Source organism: Trachemys scripta, chromosome 14 (genome assembly GCF_013100865.1).
Source record: "Trachemys scripta elegans isolate TJP31775 chromosome 14, CAS_Tse_1.0, whole genome shotgun sequence".
NCBI lineage: Eukaryota > Metazoa > Chordata > Testudines > Emydidae > Trachemys > Trachemys scripta.
The window spans coordinates 31,687,122-31,711,141 of NC_048311.1; the positions used below are offsets into that span (position 1 = coordinate 31,687,122).

Sequence of the window (24,020 nt, forward strand, 5' to 3'; positions counted from 1 at the left end):
CTCTCTCTGACGGACGAGACTCGCCAGCTACACACGGCTCGGCAGGAGCCATCCGGCAATCCCGCGCCTCACGCCAGCCTGAAATCCATCATCTTCCTTCCAGCCTTTCCCGCTCTTTAGGGGGCCTGCAGCTGCCTGGCAGCTGATTTATGCGGGCGGCTTGCCCCGCACCAGCGTTTGCATTTGCTTTCCATAATGATTATAAACGCTGTTTACTTTGGGCGCCTGTCGAAGGCTACTCAGAGGAACGGATTTCTCTCGCTCCCGGGTGAATTTTACTCCTGAGTGAAGCCTGGACGATGCCGACTTGAGATAGAAGTGGGGCAAGCTGCCCCCACCAGCTCTGCCAAAACACCTCAATCCTGACCCACAGTCCCCCCTGCTATTCTAGTCTGGCCGTGCACCCCTCAGCTCTGTCAATGCTCCCTTCATGTTGAACCACAGCCCCCGGCTATCCCAGCCCTGGGCTCCCTACCCCCCAGTTCTGCTGGTGCCCCTCAATCCCAACCTGCAGCCCCCGGCTATCCCAGCCCTGGGCTCCCCACCCCCCAGCTCTGCCAGTGACCCTCAATCCCGACCTGCAGCCCCACTGCTATCCCAGTCTTGGAAACCTCTCACAACTCTGCCAATACCCCCGACTCATGGCCCAGTTGCAGCTAATTTCAAGCCCAGCAGCGTGTACGAGTGGCTCAAACGATTCCTTCCAGCGTGTATTGTCTTGCAGTGAATTCCATCTACCGCCATGCTGCCCGTTCCCCTCGCTTCATTAGGCCCCTCTGAAGTTCTTCACGCCCTCTCCCGTGTCCTGACAAACGGTACAAATTTGGGTCATCTGCACATTTTGGCACCTCACTGTTCCCCGCCTTTTCCAGCCAGTCCCAGGATGCCCCCTCCGTGAACCTTTAGTGTGTCGAAAACGGAGCTCCAGTTCCTACCCCTTTGTAGCTGGTCTCTTAGCCAGTGTCTGAGCCACCGGAATCTACCACACTGAGCATCTCTTAACGACAAGAGTGGAAATGACTCGGGGGAGGTACACCCGGTGAGGTATTTAGCCTGAGGACACCACTGCTCACAAAGGGCTCTGCCCATGCAGAGACATGAGACTGGAAGCTCCTTGGGGCAGGGACTGTTTGCTGTTCTGTGTTCGTACTTCACCTAGCGCAGAGGGGCCCCGGCCTCGGTCAGAACCATAATTCAGAACCATGACATCTGCCCACCGTGGGCCATGAAGGTGGTTTGGGCTCTGGTGGGCTCTTCAGGGCACTCCAGCTCCTGGGGCAAAGACTCACCCACCGACGGAGACATGGAGGAGGGTGTGACTTACATGCCACCTGGACTTCCGTCTGCCTTTGCAAGAGGGCCCCCATCCGATTGCGGACGATGCAGCGGTAGACGCCGGCATGGGTGCGGTCCAGTGATGTGATCATGTACCTAGAGGGAGAAAGGGAGAGGTGACTAAATAGATACAGGTTTCAGAGTAGCAGCCCTGTTAGTCTGTATCTGCAAAAAGAGCGAGGAGTCCTTGTGGCACCTTAGAGACTAACACATTTATTTGGGCATCAGCTTTCATGGGCTAGAACCCACTTCATCGGATGCCCAAATAAATGTGTTAGTCTCTAAATAGATACAGACACCCAACTGATTAGATACGCTGGGAGGCCAGCCGCAATCTGTCACGTCAGCCAAGAGACTAACCAAGTCCCTACTATCTTTACGTCTCTCTGTGCAGCACCAGCACGACCAGCATCCACAGTGATCTGCAGTCACGCGCCAGGTCCCCGTTACTTCTCCAAAGCCACGACCATAGACTTCCCAACCCACGAGACAGCTGGAGGGGTGGGGGAGGGGACGGAAAAAGAGACCGCCCCCTGCTGGCAGCAAATGGTATTACAGGAACACCGCCTGCAGGGTACAGTTGCATTTTTTACCCAGGATGCTTTGTGGAGCATAGATCAGTCAGTGGCTATTAGCCAAGATGCTCAGGGACACAAGCCTGTGCTGCAGAGGTGATCCTAAACCTCTGACTGCCAGACACTGGGACTGGGCAATAAAGGAATAGATGAGTCAATAAATTGCCCTGTTCTGTTAATTCCTTCAGAAGCACCTGGCACTGGGCATTGTCAGAAGACAGGATATTGGGCTAGATCAGTGGTTCCCAAACTTTAACAACCTGCGAACCCCTTTCACGGACATATCAAATCTCACGAACCCCCTCCTAAAAATGAATATTTCCAGGGATTTTCTCCCTTACCTGAGCATAAATCACAGAAGCAGTGATCTTGGAAATCCATTTGGTTTTTTTATGACACGCTTATTACACACTATTTATTATTGCATTATTATTTATCATTACATTATACATTTTATTACGTTATGAAAATGGCAACACTCTTCCAAGATTTCACTTTTGTAGCTCATATCATTCGATTAAGCCTCCTACATGTTTCATCCAGAGATATCAGACGTGAAACAGCAGGAAGGTATTTAAGAAGCCAGCTCAAAGAAAGAGTTCCTCCCACAAGCATTCGGGTCTTGAGCAGTCCACGCAAACAACGCACCACTACAACAAAGCTTAAACTGGTTCTGCCAGGAAGTCATGGTCACGGGGCTCGGGCTGCCGGCCCCCACGCCCGGGGACCCTAGGGACAGCTTTGTCCGTCATTACGGATTTTTTTCTGAGAACCCCCTGATACATTTCACAACCCCCCAAGGGTTCATGAACCCCAGTTTGTCTGACCCAACATAGGCACCATCTTTATGAGTTGCTGGGGGGTTCCTGACCCCTGCTCTGCCCGATGGCACCCTGCCCTCACTCCCCGCTCCCCCGGTGCCTTCAGAACAGCTGATCTGTGGCGGACGGGAAGCGCTGGGAGGGAGGGGGAGGAGCTGATCAGGGGGCTGCCAGAAGGTGCTGAGCACCCACTATTTTTTTTCTGTGGGTGCTCCAGCCCTGGAGCCCTGGAGCACCCCAAGGAGTCAGTGCCTATGTAACCCAATATGGCCGTTCTTATGGGCTTCGCATCCACGTGGCTTCCCTTGTTCTAACACAACTCAGGTAGAGCGCGTGCCTTTAAAAAGCAACCATGCCGAGTGTGGGCTGGGAGAAATCTCTTGCTGCGGTGAAATCGGCACCCCGGTGCAGGATTCGGCGCTTCTCACAGTACAGGACACAACGCAGACACGTGTCGAGTTCATATTTCTGCCAGGAAACACGAGCAGTGTTCACCAGCTGCCCCCACCACTCGTGTCCGCCTGTGTCGGGGATAGGAGGCGATTCACATGATGGAGAGGCGGCAGGCTGTCAAAGGTATAGACGTCTGGAGGGGCTGTCCCAGAACTCCTGACCTTTGCTTGCAGCCTCCGAACTTCACAGAGGCCAAATGAATTCCCGACAAAGCGCTGCTCTGAGTCACTGGCGCCCGGCTGCCCAGCTCTGACCCCTAGCAAGGACACAGAGACATTTAGGTCTATTCTGGGCCTTGGGGAAGGAGCATCTTTGGCCCCGCTGACCCCACAAGGGAAGAGGAGCGGGCTCAGGGCTCCTTCCCCCCCATTCTGGACTGCAGCCTTTAACGCAGGTGCTTTTCCCCTTCGCTGCTGTGCCGTTAATGGCCCCGCCATCCCCACACCTGCCGCTCAGCACGGCGGGGGAGGCTGGTGCTTGTGGGGGCCCCTTGCTTGGGAGCTGGTGCTGCAGGTCAGTGCATCACACTTGACCTCCAGGCATCGGCTTCAAGCGAAGCAAAGTCACGGGGGCTGTCTCTGAAACCAACCCTGTTCTGTCCGCTTTCCGAGGGTGAGGAAGTGGCTGTAACGGGTTGAGCTGTGCCAATAGCGAGGCGCTCTTCAGAGTCTCTCTTGGCCTACTTCAGTACACTTCTACGCTCGACTGGCCAGAGTCCATGCTCCTTTCTCTTTCCCTCAAGAGGATTTGACCTCCTATTTTTAAAGGAGGACGTTTTGCCTCTAGCCGCCCCTTTGACTCCGCTGCTGAGCCCTGGAGGCATTTTTTGGCCCCCCGAGTGTTTCTTTTGTATTTGGGCCTCTATGATGGTGTTTTGAAATAGTCTCCATGCAGTTTGCAGGCATTTCACTCTGGCGACTGCTCCTGTTGAGTGCCGTCTCATTAGCTTCCTCCTTTCCGTGTCGTTCCCCGTTTGGAAGTGGTGGGGCTCTTTGGCATTTCCCCCCGACCAGGCTGTTAAATTTAGCACTTCCTGGGCACTATTATCAAGCAGTTCAGCTGCATTCACCTCTTGGACCAGACCCCGTGTGCCACTTCGCACTAAATGAAGAACGTCCGCCCGCCTTGTGGGTTCCAGGACTCGCTGCTCCAAGGAACAGAGATTTTATCTCTGCATCCTGCCCTTTTACTTTCTTTGACTTGATGTGTCTTTCACATACAGTGCCAATCCCCCAGCAGCACGACCTACTCTGCCATTCCTGGTAGTACCCTGGTACTGCGTCCCATGGATTATCCTCGTTCCACCCAGTTTCCACAAGGCCTCATTTCACGCCAGGCACCCTACCTCACCCGTCTTAGTATTTCCCCTCTAGCATTCGTACATGCTGCCTGCAGCCAAAGGTTCCTATGAATGTAGCTCCGGCCCCTCGGCTAAGGCAGCCAGGAGAAACAACCCTGCAGCGGCCCGAGGCTCAATCCAAACACAGCAGGAACCCCAGAAGAGCGAAGTTCTGCTTGGCCAGTGGCGTTCTCCCTTTCCTGGGGCTAGACGGAGGTTACCGGACTCCGTGGTCAATGCTCGCTTTGCAGTCAGAGCATTGCTCTGAGCACAGCAACCCGATCCCATTGCAGCTCAAAGAGAAGCGAGCCGTGAGTCAGCGTGGCCGTTCCTGGGACCCGGGACAGCTCCCCGGCATGACACGAAGGGAACCCAGGAGTGCTCGGAAGCAGCAAGTGGCTTCCCCCGGGGGGTGGGGAACATGGAGCACCCTGGCTTCCCAGCTCCAGCTCTCGACGGGAGACAAGCTCTGCCAGCCTGGGGCAACAGGCAACTTCTCCAGCTCGAGCAGCAACGCTGCCAGGCATCACTCAGACAAACTCGCTCTAGTCCCCGAAACGCCACTGCCTCCTGCCGGCGGCCCACGGCAGACTCTGCCCTTTGCCCGCTCCTGGGCTGAGCCGCTGTGCCACCAGTCTCGAAAGGCCCTCATGGCTCAGCCCAGCCCATCCAGTTTGTGCCGGCGTGAGTCCATGGCCCGCAGTGACTGGAGAGACAGGACGCAGCCTCAGGCCCAGCCGCTCCCAGGAGAGGTCCCAGTGAGGCTGCCCGGGGAGCAGGGCCGGCCCGCCCGGCAAGGTCACCCAGCCCGGCGCGGTTCTGATTAGTCTGGATCGAGCTGCAAGCCAAGCTGCTTATCACCCCCGCCACCCGCGGCTGCTGTGCTTATCTCTCCCTCTCTAGCCTCAGAAGATTATTAGGAGATAAGGAAAATAAATGTACATTGGCTCGTTTCGGTGCCCTTGGGCACCAGCGCTTACCTCCTCCGTCCCAGCCAGGCCCCACTCGCCCCAGCTCCCAATGGGGCGCCAATTCCCTGTGGATTTCACACTCAGCCCCCCTGGATTTAATCATATGGGGATTACAGGGGCCACAACCACAATCAGGGCCCCACGACGCACCCACAGTCCCTGCCCCAAAGCGTCCACAGCCTAGAGCCGGCCGGAGGGGGACAGAGAGGCACAGGAAGGGGGAGCAATTTGCCCAAGCGGGGTGCGGACCTAGGACCAGAACCCAACTCAGCAGTGTCGCAGGGTGAAGCAGCACCTCCCAGCTGGAAGGCATGAGTGGCAGCCGGAGCAGTAACCTCCGGGCCTCCTCTGGACTATTTCTGTTCAGAACAGAGAGAAAGCGGAGACAGGGACGAGTAAATAAATAAGGAAACGCAAGCCTCCCCCCTGAAATCCAATCAAGTATTAAAAAGTGCCGCTGGCCGCTTTGATTCAGCTGCATTCTGTCCTTTTGATACACAGTTTAAATTAAACTTTAATAACAAGACACTGACGGACAGTTGCTGCCTGACAGATTAAACCCCCTGCCCAGCCGCTGCGGGCGTCAGCACTGCCAGTGTCCCCCTGCCCCCCCCCATCGACACCCCCCCACCCGGTCAGCCGGCACCCAGACAAGAGCTTGAGTTGAGCATCTCGTCCCTGTGCTGCCACACCAGGAATTTAATCTGCCCCACGCGCGGCTGGAGAACAGGAGCCGGGAGCCTTTGATGTGACAAAGAGGAAGAGGTTTCACTTCAAGGCCCCACAGAGCCGGGGGGAGCAGCAGCGGCAGCGCTCTGCCGTGCCAGGGCTCTGATGCCAAGCAGGGGGCTAATGGAGTCGAGGAAGTGGCTGTTTCACCCCAAGAAACCTCTCAGGGGGCCTGAGATAACCTAGATGTGCATCAGTGGGTTGATAGCTGGGAGAGCTAGTCATATCGTGGGGACGAGCTGTGCAAAGCTTCCCCCGTCCGCTCCATCTTCAATGATGCCCCTCGATCCCAAGCAGCAAAATACCTTCCCGCCCCACTGTTCCACTCCTGGGCTCCACACATACCCAGCTCTGCCAGTGCCCCTCAATCCTGACCCACAGTCCCTGGCAATGCCAGGTCTGGGCTCCCCACACACCCAGCTCTTCCAGTGCACCTCACTCCCGACCCGCAGCCCCTGGCTATGCCAGCTCTGGGCCCCAGACACACCCAGCTCTGCCAGTGCCCCTCAATCCTGACCCACAGCCCCCAGCTATGCCAGGTCTGGGCTCCAGACACACCCAGCTCTGCCAGTGCCCCTCAATCCCAACCCACAGCCCCCAGCTATGCCAGGTCTGGGCTCCCCACACACCCAGCTCTGCCAGCGCACCTCACTCCCAACCCGCAGCCCCTGGCTATGCCAGCTATGGGCCCCAGACACACCCAGCTCTGCCAGTGCCCCTCAATCCTGACCCCCAGTCCCCAGCTATGCCAGGTCTGGGCTCCAGACACACCCAGCTCTGCCAGTGCCCCTCAATCCCAACCCACAGCCCCCAGCTATGCCAGGTCTGGGCTCCAGACACACCCAACTCTGCCAGTGCCCCTCAATCCCAACCCACAGCCCCCAGCTATGCCAGGTCTGGGCCCCACACACCCAGCTCTGCCAGCGCACCTCAATCCTGACCCACAGCCCCCAGCTATGCCAGGTCTGGGCTCCAGACACACCCAGCTCTGCCAGCGCACCTCAATCCTGACCCACAGCCCCCAGCTATGCCAGCTCTGGGCCCCACACACCCAGCTCTGCCAGCGCACCTCACTCCCAACCCGCAGCCCCCGGCTATGCCACCTCTCGGCTCTCGACACACCCAGCTCTGCCAATGCCCCTCAATCCCAACCCACAGCCCCCAGCTATGCCAGGTCTGGGCTCCCCACACACCCAGCTCTGCCAGCGCACCTCAATCCTGACCCACAGCCCCCAGCTATGCCAGGTCTGGGCTCCAGACATACCCAGCTCTGCCAGTGCCCCTCAATCCCGACCTGCAGCCCCCAGCTATGCCACCTCTCAGCTCCCCACACACCCCAACTCTGCAGACGCACCTCATTCCTACCCTGCAGCGCCCCATGATATTCCACTCGTGCGCTGCCCGCTCTTCACGGATGCATATCTGCCAACGCAGCTCATCCCCAATGTAAAGTCCATCCCTGTGCTATAGGGAACAGGAGGCCTTCTGCTCGGGGGCACGCTCATTGCTGAGATCTAGCAAACTCATGGCACTCAACACCACAGCCTAGATGACCCCTCCGTCTCTCCACAACGATCGACAAGCCTGGAGGACCCCAGGGCTGCCGTCGGCTGTGAATGCCGGGCCGTCTTCCTGTCCGTGCTACTTGTCTGCCCTGGCCTTGGGAGCTGGCAGGGGATTTGCAGAGATAAGACGAGCACTGTCCAAGTGTGTCTGAGAGCAGGATCCTTGTGTATTTCGATCCCCTGCCGGCTCACAGGAACAGAGCAGATAGGCAGATCGGAGCTGGGGACAGGCGCACGCTGGCCTGGTGTGCATGACTGCAAGCAGGCCCTGGGTCCTGAGAGACAAGAGTTAATCGCCACGGCTTGCCAGGCCTCGTCTTAAAAACAGGGCACCGCTGTTCCGAGAGCGGACGGAATGTTAAAAGCGTGCGAGCCACCAGCGTGTGCGAGCCACCACCATGCTGAAATTCCACCGGGTCCCTGACCAGCCCCTAGGTGGCAGCCTAAGACCCCCATTGGGCCACTAAACCGTTTCCTGAGGGCTCGGCTCAGGCTGTCCAGCGCAATGGACAGGCCAGGTGCCACCAGCGTCCTGCCAGCTCTCCCCCTGCCCCGCTTCCCACCGGCAGCTAAGCACGCCCGGAGTTCGAAGCCCCAGCTTGGCCGGCCTCGTTAGCCCAAGCAGCCGCAACTCCCTGGAAGCCGTCGCTGTCACCGGCTCTTCGGCCAGAGGGAGCACCGCCAGGCCCCTGCATTCCTGCAACACCTCCCTCTCCGCTGCACCCTCCCCACCCCCCCGGATGATCACAGTGCTCCCGGCTGAGCCAATCCCAGCACGCCTCCGCCGCCAAATGCAGCCACCTCTGGGGTGGAGGGCGTTAACCCAGTGGCACACACCGCGCTGCACAGGAGCGAGCTGAGCCCCCAGCTGGCTGAACGATCGCTCCTGCCCCTGCCCCGTTCCTCCCGACTCCTGCTCCAGCCATTAGCTCTGCCTGCCCACGCCCCGCTTGCGACGCCACCGTTCCTCCACCTAAGTGGGGCTGTGGGTGAGGGTCATCCGGGGTTGCGTCCCCCTCCTAGCCCTGGATCTCCTGCTGCGCTGAGCATGGTTAGATGGCTCGCTAAGGGGGAGCTGCTGACCCCACCGCCCCCCAGCCTTGTCCCTGCCTCACGTTTTGTCGTGGCTCAGTGACTGGTTCGGAGAGATACGGCGAGCGAGCGGCATCCAGGAGAGAAGCAGGAGAGCCCAAATCCCCCCACTCCCCCCACCCCGTCTGGGCCAGTGACCAGCAGTCCCTTGGGCACGGGGTAACTGCCCCCATCCCCCGCTGTCATTGGCCTTTGCTGGAAACGTCTGACCGAGCTGCCCGGGACAGGGCCAGGGCGAGCCCCCGGCAGGTGTTGGCAGCGTGAAGGTGCCCAGAAGTCCCCCCAAGGGCCTGTGTGCCCCACTGGGGTCCAGAGCCAGGCCTGGGGTCCGAGCGCTGCCGGGGCCAGGGAAGGAGAGAAGACCAAGGGGATCTCGTCCTGAGCTGGGTGGAGCCCCTCCTGCCTGACGCCAGCCTCAGGGAGATCAGAACTGGGCCTGCGGGGTCCATGCCAGGGTGGGCACAGCAGAGCTGGCAGTGGCGTTCCAAAGACAAAGAGGTGCCCGGATAAACGAGCCGGCTCAGCTCTGTGGCCCACGCCTGACCCTGCGGGGAGCGCGCCCGGTGCCCGATGGGAGAGAGTCCTTGAGTGTCACGCCCGATATCGACCAAGATCCTGACTGGCTTTAAATGAGAGATTTCAATTCCGCCGAGCTGTCAGGAGCCGAGGCGGACACCAGGAATAATGGGCAGACTCTCCTTGCACTGTCCTCGGTAATAAATCTCATCCGCACCCCCAACGCCGGCGTAGAGACAGACGTGCTCACACACACACGCAGACACGGACATGCACACGCACGTATGTGCACACACCGGGGCCCGGAAACACACATGCCAAGGCCTGGTGTGGGGCTGGCAGGGGGAGGGCGAAGGGGGCAGGGTGCTGCGGCTGACCCAGCTGGAAGACTCTGCAGCTGCATTCCTGGCTCCGACACTGTCTCACTGTGTGACCTGGGGCCATGTCCACGCTCTGTGCCTCAGTTTCCCATCTGTAAAAGGGGGATGAGAATACGCCCGGTTGCCTTAAGCGGCTGTGCAGGGCTCAGAGCACGCAAACTGCTATGTAAACAAACAGGAAGGGTTGAGTATCACCCGTGTGGCCTGAGTTGCCTTGCGTATATTTGCCGGCTCACACAGAGGATCAGATCACATTTGGCGTGTGGGTAACTCTCGCTGGTTTGATCCTCAGCAGCACCCATTACATGATACCGGGGCTTGCATCATGCCTGGTGCACATGCAGCCTGCTCGTGGACGTGCCGTGTGCATGCACAAGCGTGTGCACTGCACACGTATGCATTCTGCTTGACGAGCGTACGACGTGTCTGTGTGTAAGTGCACAGACAGATGCAAAACTCTTACGCTGCTTCACCCCACCGCGTTTTCTTGTGTGCTGGAGGGTACCAGACCCCTTGTCCAATTCACTCCAAGCCCTTGATTAATGCGGCCCAGCGCAGGGTCCGCCAAGCCCCGGGGAGCCAGGGCTAGAGACGCATTTGAATTCAATCTCCCCACTCACTCCCCTGCCGGCCTTTTCTATCAAATGAGCAGCGTGTCAGTGTCTGGAGCTGCCAGGCTCTGTGGAGTGCAGCAAACACCTCGGCGCCGTTTCCTTGGGCCTGCGAGGAGAGAATGAAGAGATCCTCCGCTGGGTCCCTGACGTGAGACACCCCAGTTAACGGGCCTCTTCTCCTTGCCACCAGAGGCAAAGGGGCCATTAAGGAGCTGGCCCGGTTTGCACCTGAATGGATGGAAATAGCCCAGAGAAAGGAAACAAATTGCTCAGCACAGCCTGGCCTGCAGTTATTAACCGAATCAGAGGAGGGGCTCTGTGCTCCACGGCTGGCCTCCGTAAAGGCTTTTCTCTACGTTGGCTTTAATTTTGTTTTCTTTCTGATCTCCCTTGGCATTGGGAGGATCGTTACCGAGTGCAGGCGCTCGCCTGACGAAGGGCCGGGGCTGCCTTCACGGGGACGGGAATTAATCGGGGACCACAATGCAGAGGTGGGCAGCTCTGAAATCATTAAGCAGGAAGTTTTGTTTATGGTATAAACCCTCAGGGGTGGCACTGAAACCTCGCGGCACGGCCTGTCCTCTGGCACAGCCTGGTTTGGTGCTGCTGCGCTGCTCTCCAGCACTGGGCTGGGGCAGACCGGTTTGTTATTGTAGGGTCACTCACAGGGTGAGGACACATGCTGGTTTGTTATTGTAGGGTCACTTACAGGGCGGGGATATGAGCTGGTTTGTTATTGTAGGGTCACTCACAGGGCGGGGACGCACGTGTTGATTTGTTATTGTAGGGTCATTCACAGGGTGAGGACACATGCTGGTTTTTTATTGTAGGGTCACTCACAAGGGCGGGGACACACGCACTGGTTTGTTATTGTAGGGTCACTCACAGGGCGGGGATACACGATGGTTTGTTATTGTAGGGTCACTGACAAGGGCGGGGACATGCACTGGTTTGTTATTGGAAGGTCGCCCATAGTGCCGGGCTGCTGGCATTGATTTCAGGGCTTTTCAGTGATAGAGAGAACACTGTTCCCGGGGGGAATCCATGCCCACAGAGAAGAACGGTCTGGGCTGTGCAAACGTGAGCGATGACCGAGAGTTTGAAGGAAAAGCCAAGCCAGACTTCCGGGCCCAGGGCTCAGGAAGGGAGATCAGTCCACGGAGGGAGAGATTATGCAGGTGGCTTCGTGGCTTTTCTGAAGCACCAGGCCGGAGCCCCTGAGAGCTCAGTGGCTTTCCAAGCCCCCGGGGCTGTCACCGTGCTGCTACCCCCGTTTGAAATCCCATTGACCACGGGGCTAAACCAAATCAATCCATGCAGCAGGCGCTTTTCTTCCGGGCCTGGGAGAATGATGCTGCATTCAATGCCGGGGCAGCAAAGGCCAAGGGGCAGAGAAAAGGAACGGCCCCTGAGCTGCCCCAGGAAATCCATCTCCCAAAGCTCTTCCCCTCCAAAAGGGGGATGACCAACACCCGCTCCCCTGGGCGAACCTGCTGGCAAAACAGCCCCTTCTGCCCAGGGGAGGCAACACACGGGGATTTCTAGGCTCATCTGCTCTGTTGGTTCAGGTGGGAGATGCCCTTGTGGGCTCCTTCCCCAGCCCTCTCCTCCCATGAAGGTGAAACAACGAGAAACTGTGGCTAGCCTGTCCCTCTGTGGCAACAAGTCCGATGCAAAAGCATCTGGGCTATTTTGCGGTGTGGCCGCCTGACCCAAGACATCACCCCGAAGCTCATGTCGCTTTGTTATCATAGGGTCGCTCATGAGGGTTGGGCTGCAAGTGCCAGTGTGTTATTGTACAATACGTCTGCTTACGAGCCCTGGGATATTAACACTCACTTTGTTATCGTAGGGTTGCCCAGGATTGTGCAGGCTGGTTTGTTATTGTAGGGATGTTTCATGGCTGATTTATTTCAGGGGGTGAGGAGACGTCACCGCTAAACCATTTGCCCTAGCAAATTAAAAACCAGAACATTGCAAGGTCCATGTGACGCTTTAAACACAGGCCACGGAAAGCAGCAGCTCCATAGATTTGGGATCTCAGAGCCTTGGCACAGCCCCTTTGATTAACATACTGTATAACGACTAACGAATCCTACAGGGGGACATGTCCTGGAATCGTTATTGTGTGATAATGAAACGGCAAGAGAGCATTAAAACATACTTAGCAAGATTTACCAGCTCCCCACATGCCGGGAGCAGTGGCCAGCCGCAGCAGAGGGGCCTCACTCAATGTGTTTTTAACCACCCCCCCGGTATTTAATCAGGTCATGTTAACGGTGTTATTGAATCTCAATTAGCTCCTGATTGGAGAAGGCTGCAGTTTGACACATGCGGCCAGAGCCATCCTTGGCGGCGCCTGCCAAAGAGGCATTTTGCTGCGGTCAGGGGAATTCCAGTAACTCCGGCGGCCTTGTAAATCGCCGGCTCAATTGGTCCGGCTAGAACAATAAGCTGTTTAATAATTTATGCACATGCATTAATCTGCTGGCTTCCTACGGCACGCAGGGGGCGGAGAGCCCCACCACGTCGGGCCGGAGAGCGGCACAAATAACAAGACGGCGATTCATGTTTCAGTATCTAAAATGGACGTGGCCAAGGTCAGGGCAGGAGGCCGGGAACATGTCCTACTTTCCTGCGCCGCTGGGGTGAGTGCCTTCCCAGCCTGCTGCTCCAAACTCACGAATCGACACTGGCTCTGTAACCCCCGCTCTTCCACAGACACCGCCCCTCCCCAGTAACCAATCAACACGCACAGATTGGCTACCCTACAATAACACACGCAGCCCCGCCCTCCGGAGCAACCCTGCAACAACATACCAACCTCGGTAGGCCAGGGCTCCCGAGAAAACCTAAAAATCAATAAAGCGTCTCTTTCCAAATAGAATCGGGAAACATCCCCCTTCAATAAATCGATGGGGACCCTGCGCTGCAGCCCACGGCTGCACGGACCCTCCCGCCAGCAATGGGGCTAGAACTCAGAACCCCCTGCGCCGGAAGCACGCCTCCCTGCCACAGGAGTTAAAGGAAAGTCTCCACTACCTCGGAGCAGCACAGGGCCTGTCACAGACAGCAGAGCGGTTCCGATTGCCCCCAGTACACGGCACTGGCACACACACGCTGCACTGAGCAGACCCTTAAAACTAAACGACACCCAGAAAGTGCAGGATCAGCAGCGTCCCGTAGGGAGGGGGTGGGGACTCACCACCGTGCGTGGGGAACGCCAGCTGGAGCCGGGACTGCAAACCCGCTGCTTCTCCAATCCGCCCCCAATCCCTGGATTGGCAAAACCTGGCCAAGACGGGGCACGCGGTGCCGTCTGGCTCACGGGAAAGTGGGCCTACAAGCTTCTGGCTGCCCACAGGCAGGGCAAAGGCTCATGGACAGGGCATGTCCTGGGCTCCCCACCCTTCACATTCCCCCTCCCTCCTCTGTTTTAAATGTAAAGTTCACTGAACTTTCAAGATCCTCGCAGGGTTTGCGATGCATCTGATTTTTAACTGGCTGCATTTCCCTCATCTCTGTGGTCAATTCCGATCAGACGGCCCAACCCTGAGCTCTTCGCTCAGCTCACATCCCCACGGCTGGTGCCCATTTGCTTGTAATGCTTGAGGAAGGAGCCCAGAAACCAAACTGGGATTCTGCTCGCTGGTTTGAGCAGCTGATTCTTGCTTTCGCTTGTGTCAGCTTCGCACTGGTGCAAAACCACTGACTCGGGCGGAGCCACTCCTGAGTGAAACCCGTGGGAGTAGGGGGACCAGATGTCCCGATTTTATAGGGACAGTCCCGATTTTTGGGGCTTTTTCTTATATAGGCTCCTATTACCCCCCACTCCCTGTCCTGATTTTTCACACTTGCTGTCCGGTCACCCTACGTGGGAGCGAGAGCAGAACCAGGCCCGTTTTCTTCCCAGCTTCCTCCAAAAAAGGTCTTACATGAGCCAAAACGACAAGCCTGTGCCAGAAAGAGAACCCGCAGGCATCCGGCCCAAGCGAGGCGGCGTGGGGGCTGTGCCGTAGCAAAGGAAACCCAAACCAGAGCCTTGTGGGGAATTAGTCATGCAAAAATGTTTTGGGGGGTGAGCGACGTGTCTGACGAAGCTAATATGCAAGCCAAGGAGCTAATTAAATTTTCCTAGTCTCCACGCTTCTGGCAGAAGGTTTCTGGGCTCGTGGGAAGCCACGGGCAATCCTCTAGGTGGGCGCTGAGTCCTGCACCAGATGTGGAGGGGAAAAAGGATGGAAGTGGAATGAGAATGTATTTAATAATAGAGGGAAAGGGGCGTGTGTGTGAGTCCGTCCGTCTGTCTGTCCATATTCTAATATATGCACGATGTAATTTCAGAAGGGAGCAGGACTCACTGCAAACCCTAATACGACAATCTCATGTGATAAATTACCAGCCCTAACCAATCTGCATGTTCAATTTCTTGCACGAGAAATAAATATCCTCAATCCGCCAGAGAAGCTCTTTCCTTCGGAGGGTTTCATTAAAGACCTCGCACGGCCTGATTTGCATGTTATGATTCCGTGTATGAAAAGAGCCCAGCCTCCGGAGAACCCGCTGGAGAGAGACACCACGGAAAAATGTCTTAGCCCCGAGCTATAGGAGTGTGTGCGCACGGGGCTAGGGTAGAGCGAGTGCAGCACACGCTAGGCAAAATCTTTCCAACTTCTCGGCCTCAAACGCTCTGGAGACGCTGGGTTAAGTTGCCTTCTCCTTAAGGAAGGACGAACCCCTTCTCTGAGCTTTTCCCTGACAGCCTCCCCTGGATTTTTCCAGGCAGGTAAAAGGGAAGGGTGGGAGTTGATCTGCAGAGACTGGTGCACAGAAGCAAGCTAACCAGCGCAGGGATCTCCTGTATCCTCACAGCGCCCTGCAGGCCGGGCGATCAGAGCCACAACGAGCTAGTGAGCCCAGCACGCTTCACGGGGGAAGCTCGCCAGCTCTGAGGCAAACCCCCTGACCCGCATCCTTCCCCCTCGCCCTTCTCGGCACCTCCACAAGTCGCTCCCCTTTGTGTGCCGGGCCCTGACTCATGGAGGGAAGAAAAGGGGAGTTGCTATGGAAACGCGATGCAAAACTGGGAGACAGGTTCTTTTCTTTAAAAAGAAAAAAAGTGAACTTATTAGTCTCAAATGCCATAACGCCTGAAAGGCAGCGCAGGACCCCTCGCTGGGCTAATGAGCCTTCGTGCCCCCGCTCCTTCCTACTCCGCTGCCGGGGGTAGGACCCCAGCACGTCTCTGGGCGACCCCTGCTCTTTTCGGTCGGTTCGAGGGCTCGGTGTATGCGGGGGGAAGGATGCCAGGGCAGTTCCACCCACGATGGGCTGCCCGCGACTGCACCCAGATCTGGTGCAAGGTGGGAAACGAAAGCAACGGAGCAGAAGCCAGGCTGGGGGGCACGGTGCTCACTTTGGGAATTAGCAAGAGGGACTGGAGTCCAGGCTGCCCCCAATGCCAGGGCAAGGGCTCGACAGGTACCGTTCACTAGAGCCTCAGCAGACAGGCTGCCACTTCCTCAGATGCTCTCGGCGAGGGCGGAATCTGCCTTGCCGGGGGGCGGCACGGACGGGGTGCAGGCAGGGGCGGCTGTAGATTCCAGATTCAAAGGGTGCACTGTTCTAAACTCCTCTGGGGTCACGGGCCTCCCTCCCCATGGGCCCAGGCCTGCTGGGTCGCTGTTCTCCCCTGCGGGATGCGGGGTCTCTCCCCTGTGTGTGGCCGAGGGCTGCTCTCCTGTCAGGGGAGAGAGAGGGGAGATTGCTGGCGCGGTTAAATGGGAGACAGAAACAGGACACCTGGGATCCTGAGCCAGCCCTGCCACTGCCTCACTCTGCGAAGCTGGGTAAAGCCGTTCCACAGAGAGCCTTGCGCCAAAGCTATTCTAGCCCGGAGGGGGCGTGCAAGGGATAACAAGACGCCAACCCAAATCCAGCGCTCCCATCTCGCAGTCCAGGCCTTTCCCACTGGGCAGGCAAGCTGGCACCTTGGACACCCCAGTTTCACAGGAGCAGGCTGCCAGCTCTGGCTTTCTGTCCTGTGTTTGCACTGCACCTAGCGCAACAGTGTCCTGGCTCGGTCCTGGGGCCAGACGGTGACACAGACAATAACCAATGTCTAGGGCAGCCATCAAATCCTAGGCTATCAGCCAACTCCAAACACTCTGGCCTGCATCTCCACTGATCCCAGCCGGGCCTCCCGGGGCAAACGCCTGGATGGAGAGAGAGGATGGAGCGACAGAGCGACCAAGCCAGGAGTCGGCCGGTGCTTCTCTTCTCCAGCTGCACCCGGGGCTGCTACCGGGCGACAATACCCCGAACTGCTTCCTTCCTGGACTGGAGGAGCAGGGCGCAGAGATTACCCAGCTGGCTTGGTAACCGAGCCGCCCTTGAGCCACTTTAAACAACAACTACAGATCAAACTGGGCACTAGTTCATAGCCCGGGCCATGGAACCGCTCAGAGAGTGAATAGCTATACATGGCTAGCGCTCACCCCGTCCTGTCGCTGTCTGCCGGCTCCCAGGTGCTCCTCTGGGGTCTGCTGTCAACACCCCTTGTGTCTCGTCTGAAACTGGGCGCTTTGGGGCAGGGACCCTGACTGGTGTTGTATTGGGCCCAGCATAACAGGTCCCTGGGCCCAGCTCCTCAATCGAATTTGGGTGCCTAATTCCCCTTGAAACCAAGGTGCCTAAATACCTTTGGGGCCTGGGGCCTGCCCTCTTAGCATTACCGCAATACAAATAAATCATCACGTTGTGCATTTTGAAAGCTCCTTCCACCCAGCGGCACCTATTCACTTAACGAGTGCATTAAGCCCCACACCCTCCCACGAGAACCCCTTAGCAAGAGGGGAAACTGAGGGCACAGAGGAAGGCCAGCGACTTGCAGCGCCAGGATTAGAACCCAGGAGTCCCCTGTACTAAATATTATAACAGTAAAATCCACAATCCAATTACCTTCCTCCCAACGTACCTGAAGGGAAAACACTCTCTCCAGCGGCGGCAGAATTCATTGTTAATTGTGAAATAACTTCACTAAGGAGCACTGGTAAAGCAATTGCTCCGAGCAGAAACCCCGGCTAGTGAAGAGAAACTAAAGATGATAAACAATTTTGACCCACGTAATTACTTTTTTCCACCCTGAAACCGGTATTTGCTGAAAAACGGTGAGTGATTTTCCCGTTCTGAGGGCTGCACAGCGCAGTAATTGTGCCATTAGGAGCGAGCTCTTGGCAGGGCTGGCTAAACTCGGCTCCGGAGAAAGGGGAAAGAAAGCCGCAGAATTGGGTTTCAGGTCACATTCCGGCATCGCGGCTAAGCCCCAAAGCAGCCCAGTGGGAGTGAGCGTCTGGCAGCCCTACGGTGCATGCTGCTTGACTTACAGTCCCAGGCGCCGGACGGACCCGGAGCACGTTGACTAGGCCAGGTAGAGCATATTGCTACGCGGGCTAGCTCTGCCCGGGCGGGCTGCCTGATCAGTCCCGATGCTCAAAGTGACTCCCACGCAGCTACATGGCTCTGCTCGTCGCTAGGCCCCCTGGCAAGCCGAGGGGGGCAGCCACCCAGGGGATGTTGGGAAGAGGTCGCCGGCCTGGCTTGGAGCTTGATTTTGTAACCTGTAATGATGTGGCGGTGGGTTGCCCCTCCATTTGCCATTCCCACCTGATGCGTAGCAGAGACCTGGCAGCTCCACATCCTTCGCCCCGGCGCTGGGAGGAGCTGCCCAAGCAAACCCCGCTGCAATGACCCAGCCATGCCGGGGCCCAGGCAGTGAAGGAGAAAGTGGGTTCCCTCGGGGACGCACCCGGGGGGCCTGCCTCGTTCCTTTTTCACCAGCACAGATGGACGGCGGGTGTGAGCTCTGCCAAGCCTAAACCGGCAGCAAAGAACGAAACCGCTGGAGCATCTGGGGAAAGAGACGCTCTTCAAGGCCGGCCGGACCCGACCGCAGCTCCATGGCGCTGATCCACTCGCCGCTTGCCGCTGGAGAGGTGCCCATGGCCGCACCCCAGCGCAACCCAACCGCGGGTTAGAGAAAGGAGGGAGCCCTGGGCATAAAGGGATCTCCCAGCCCTGCTCCCGCATCCAGGCCAGCCCTGCCGCCCCCAAAAACTAGTCCATTTCTAAACTCGTTAACTGCTAATTACTACCGCCCCTCTGACTGGCGCAGTGCCACCTACATCTCTATTAACTGCACAACTAATTCCAGCACTTCTGCTTCCTCACCAGCAGCCCCCAACTTCCAGACAAGAGGCCCGGACCCTCGTCTCAATGGCGTCCGTCTCCACGGAGACTCAGGCTGCACCGAACTGCCGAGGGCCGGCTGGAGAAGAGGGTTAGAGTCAGGCAGTGACTTGCTTCATTAGCCGCAGAGCAGCGCGCTGGCTTGTTTGCCTTTCCCTGCAGCACGGGTTTGTTTTCTCTCACAAGCCTCTGGCGGGAAGCTGGATCGGGGACTCTGGAGCCTTCTCAAGGGCTGGGAAATCGTCACCTTTGCACCCGTGAGACAACCGTGACCGTCACACTTATATGAAACCTTTCAGCCAATGATCTCAAAGCACTTCAGCAATATGGGCCCTGCTCCTATTTTACAGATGGAGAAACTGAGGCCCAGAGCTAGGAGGTGACTCTCCCATGGCCACCCAATGAGTCAGTGGCAGACCTGGAAATAGAACTCAGAAGTCCTGGCTCCAAGTCCTTTAATTACTAAACCGCGCTTCTTCCCAGAGCCAGGAAGCAGACCCAGGCATTTTGACTCCCAGCTCCCCACTGCTCTAACCATTAGCCCCCACTGCCCAGCCCAGGGGCGGGAACAGAACCCAGGAGTCCGGACTCCAGGTCTCCTATGCTAATCAGGAGGCCACGCTGGCTGTAGTAAACCCGACCCACCCACTCTCGGCACCGGGACACGACAGTGGTGGATGCTGCAGGATGCATTTGGGGCGGCCTCGTCCCTGTGACCTCAGCGCCTCCTTTGCAGTCTCTCCTCCCCAGGCCGTGCACGCTGCTCCCTACCTCCACCCTGTTCTTACTGGAGTTCCCACAATCCAATTTAATGGTTGACATTTTGCATTATTCCCGCAGCAACGGGGAGCCCGTTTTGCTCCCGGCCTGGGTCCCTCTTCCGGCTCCCCCTTCCCCGCCGCCAACGGGAGATCTAACGTAACTCTCATCAAGACGTGAACTGTGCAAACCGCCAGGCTTCATGAATCCTGTTTGCACTGACACCGCTGGCCTGGAAATGGAGAGGTTTCTGCTCCCTGTCCAGTCCCCTGGAGCACTGAGAGCCTTGAGATCATGTGGGGCCAAATCCAGCCATGGGGTAAAGTAGGCATCAAATTCAGTGGCCTGGCACTTACTTACACTAGCCTGCAAGCTCCATGTGCTGAGATCTGGGCGAGCCAGCTCCCCTGGCTCAGAGCACCAGATGACCAGTTGACAGGGGTCAGGAAGGGTCCTCTCCCCTGGGCCCGCTGACTCACCAGCCGAAGGTGGTATTGGTGCGACTGACCACGTGCATCACAGGCAGGGGCAGCGGCATGGTCCAGCAGAAAGGGCAGAGGAGACCTGGCTTCTAACTCCAGGCTCTGTCACTGTTAACTGAGGAGTGGGATGTCTGTGCGGAGCCGCAGAGGTACGGCTCGTTATTAGAGCGACGATCGTTTTCACTTTGCATCAGGTGCTTGTTTTCCAATGTGTCCAGGTCACCAAGGGGCAAGCCCGTTGGCTTGACGTCCTCAGCCCAGCCCTGCTCTCCTGACAGCTAAACCTGGGCATCCCAGCCACAGCCCCGTAAAATCCAGAGAACGTCCCCATCACTGCAAGGACTCGCGGTCCGATGCAGCCAGGGAGAGAAAGACAGGGCTGGAATTGGTTAACTCTTGGGAGTTGGACCCTGGCAACCAGCATGTCCTTGGAGAAGTGGCTACATCAGGAGTCCTGTCTTTCCATGCCGGACAAGTGACTGGCTGCTGTTTGGCAAAGTGGGAAGGTTTCCTTCCTCCAGCAGCTCAGAGGCACCCTCTCTCCGGTGCCCAACTGGTGCAAGCAGGCTGAGTAACTTGTCCCTTGGACAAGACCCTGGAGAAGGTCTAATCTTTACTGTTTGTCCCACACACACTATCCTTTCCCTCCATCCCTCCCACCCTGGCATCACTTCTCTTCCCCCTCTCCCCCCCCAACCACAGGCTGGGCAGAATCCCATTTTCATTTCTGTATCATTTTGACAGATAACAGTGATGTTTATTTTTAAGCAGTTTTTTATTTTATTTTTATCAATGTAAATTTTCACACTTGTGGGAAATTCTGGGGTGGGAGGGTCAGACAATGGGGGAGCCAGGCAAATATTTCATGACAGTAGACTTGAGATTCAAAAAGTGAAAGGTCTCTAACAGTGGTTTTCAACCTGGGGTCCACGGACCCCCGGGAGTCCACAGACTATGTGTAAAGGATCCGAGAAAGGTCGTTACCATAGAACAGTGGTTTTCAACCTGGGGTCCGCAGACTATGTCTAACATTCCCAAAGGGGTCTGCACCGCCATTCGAAAATGTTTAGGGGTCCGCAAATGAAGAAAGGTTGAAAACCGCTGCTCTATAACCCTTAAAACACAACCTGTCATCGTCCCATGTCAGAACACACAAAGGAAGTAACCTTCAATCCAACGCAAACGAGTTCTCAAGCAGCATTTCCCTTACTTTGCCTAGCTGTAAATTTCACTTCTCCTTGATGGATCTATTGGTTCCTGGTGAAACTGACGTTTCCTGACATCCCTCTCACCTTTCCAAGCCTCCCTTAGCCACGTGACTCTTTTCCACGGGGAAAGGCCTCGATTCCCCCTCCCCATGCCACTAACAAAGACAGGACTACGCCAGCTAGTTCTCAGCCCGTATCGAAATGCACCGCAGCACCTACGCTGGCCAGCGGGGCGGCGCTGCAGGCGAGGGGGCAGCAAGTGGCTCCCTGGCCCGGTTTTGCACAATGCGGCTGTTGCGGGACTTTCCAAGTGGACGGGAAGAGCCCCCTTGACATGCTGCCCTGCTCCGTAACACGTTAACCAGGAGCCTGTTTCCTGTCTTCTCCTTTAAGAGCCGCAATGGCTGGCTCCTCTCCGGGCTGATCTGTGTGCACGCCACAATCCCAGCCCCAGCACCTGTCACATGAATAAATAAACCCACCTTGGAAACGCCGCCGCAGCAGCTGCCAGATAAGCTGTCGTGTCGGCATCCACCTCAGCGCTTCTCTCGCTGCCCTGTTTAATTGGCTTCCCATATTGCTCACCGCTCTGATCCCCAGCCCCCTCAGTGACCCAGAGATCCACCCCACCCCCGGCACCGCCGACTTCTCTGTCGCCTCCCGGAGGTTTCAGCATCGAAGGGGAGTTTACAGCAGCAAACCCAGCCCGATTCGAGCTCCCAGCCCTAGCACTCCATCTGGGGGTCCATGCCCCGGTCGGGACGCTCACCTGGCTCCCCCACTCCCATCGCGCCCTCAAGTCCCCATCTCCCCTGACCTGTCAGTCCCCTGAGTCGGCTGCGCTAAGCGTCCTGGTGGGTTTGCCCCAGGAGCTGCTGAAAGCTGGGAGAGCGGGGGTCTCCTGGGGCCTGAGGGTTGTCGGAAGCCTGAATGGGAGCATTTGCACCCACAGATCCCAAGCTCCCTCGAACTGGCAGCTGTGTTCCTGTGACTGGTTGCAGTGTGGGAGGCTGGGGCTCTACTGCCCTGGACAGACCCCCCCGCTACACACTCCACGGGGCTGCTGCGGGCATCACGGTGGTGCCTCCCTCCCAAGAGCCGGGGAGGGGGGGGTCTGTGCTTACAGCAGGGGGCAGGGAAGACTGAGGCGTGTGACGGGCTGCGTGTGAAACACCCATGCCTCGTGCTGGTACTTCCTCACCCACCTGGCCCCGACTCCACTGGGCAGCACCCGCTTCGCTCCAGCCCTCTCGCTCGCAATTTGTTCTACGCTTGTTTGCTTAACGAGTGACACCCCTCCCCCCCAGCGAGTCACTGCAAGCCAAGTCTGGAGGGTCTTACGCTCGCTGTGGGAGTGTGGCTAAGGCAATGGGCCGGTGTTTGGGAGCTCTTGGTTCAATAGCCAGCTGCCTCTGTGACTGCAGGCAAGACCCTTTGCAGCTCTGTGCCTCAGTTTCCCTATCTATAACATGGGGAAAATGACACTGGCCCAGCTCCAGGGGCTTATGTAAAGACAAATTCATTAATGATGGTGCGGTGCCCAGATGCGATGGTGATTGGAGCCACGGAGCCATTGTTCGCTCAGGCAGATGCCCCGAGAGGTTAGCTGGAGCGCAGAGCCCAGGGATGGGCCCTGGGTGCAGTGCGACGGGATGTGACTCCGGCCTGCCCAGAGCTCGCTGCCTGTCTGCGCACAGCAGGGAGGGGTAGTTTGACTCTCAGCTCGGCATTTTTCCTTGTAACCCCAGAATCTCAACTGGAAAAATAAACCTCAAAGCAAAAGCCCAGCCCAGCCCAGCCATCCGGCGCAGCGAGGGTAGAGCCCAGCATTCCTGGGCCCTCTGCACCCACCTCCTCGGCTAACACACAACAAAGTTACTTCCCTTCATAGCAGGCCGTGGGCCCAGCAGCCAACAATGGGGCCCTCAAGGCGGCTGTCAGGGAGGGGATTTCACACGCGGGCCCATTGTCTGCGTTCCCAGGGTCCTGGACCACTTAGGAGTTGCTACGGCAACGAAAAGCCTTTGGATTTGATTACTTGAAATGGGGAATGGCTGGTCTAGGGCTGAATTATTGATTACAATAGAGAGGATGACACACACGGGGAGCAGGGGAGAGGCGCCCGGCTTGGTTTAAAGGCAAGCCTCGAGCGGCTGTGACTCCGGACCAGTGGCTTTTCTTTCTGATTTCTCCCACCCGCCACGTGAACTGTGAGTGAGGAATAAAGCTGACGATGGGCCCCGGGGTCGGTGAGAGGGGCTGTCGCCGCTGGGCTGGAGGGGGTGGCATTGCCAATCACCATATTGATAATGGTCAAAGCGCGGGACAGCTAATGAACGGCGTGAAGATGGCGAGCGACGGCTAAGTACGCAGCGCTGTAATATTAGCATGCGGCACTTTTCATCTTCAAAGCGCTCCGCCCGGCGTTAATGGCTTAACAGAGCGGGGTGCACGCTGCACACAGATCTCACTGACCCAAAGCAGTCCCCCGCCCCCTGCCTCCGTTTGCTGCAGCCACCCGGGCAGGGACTGTCTTTGTGTTACACGTGGGTCCGGTGCCTGGGGAAGCCACCAAGCGGATGCCCTGGCCCGCGTGCTCTCCTGACACAGGCCCCATCCCTTTTCTCCCAGGCCTCAGCTCTGAATCTTCCAAATCAAACAGCTTGACGTAAATTCAACGGGTCAATTAGATCCTCTCCCCTCAACCGGGGGTCTTCTGCAGGAGCCGATTCCTGGCTGGAATTACCCCACACTGGCTGTCAAAGGCCTCGCTGCTCTCTTCTCCTTCCTAGCCTGCTCCCGGCAGAATCACGCTTTGCAGCCCCCTGCCTGAGCCAACTAGAAATCCGGTCCCAGCGGCTCGCGCAGGATCTACCTGCACGAGCTCCGCTTTTATGAGGACCGGGTGATCTTCAGGTTATCACCGGATCCTTG

At 57.4% G+C, this 24,020-nt stretch overlaps 1 protein-coding gene across 1 annotated transcript in view; it reads right to left on the reverse strand.

The window, feature by feature from the left end:
- The window catches only part of SDK2 (sidekick cell adhesion molecule 2), a gene marked incomplete in the record, with an annotated part of 161,505 nt that overhangs the window by 58,759 nt on the left and 78,726 nt on the right, over positions 1 to 24,020 (reverse strand). Inside the window, 1 exon segment of the mRNA XM_034789869.1 lies at positions 1,325 to 1,431. Within this exon segment, the coding sequence (XP_034645760.1) occupies positions 1,325 to 1,431 (107 nt within the window).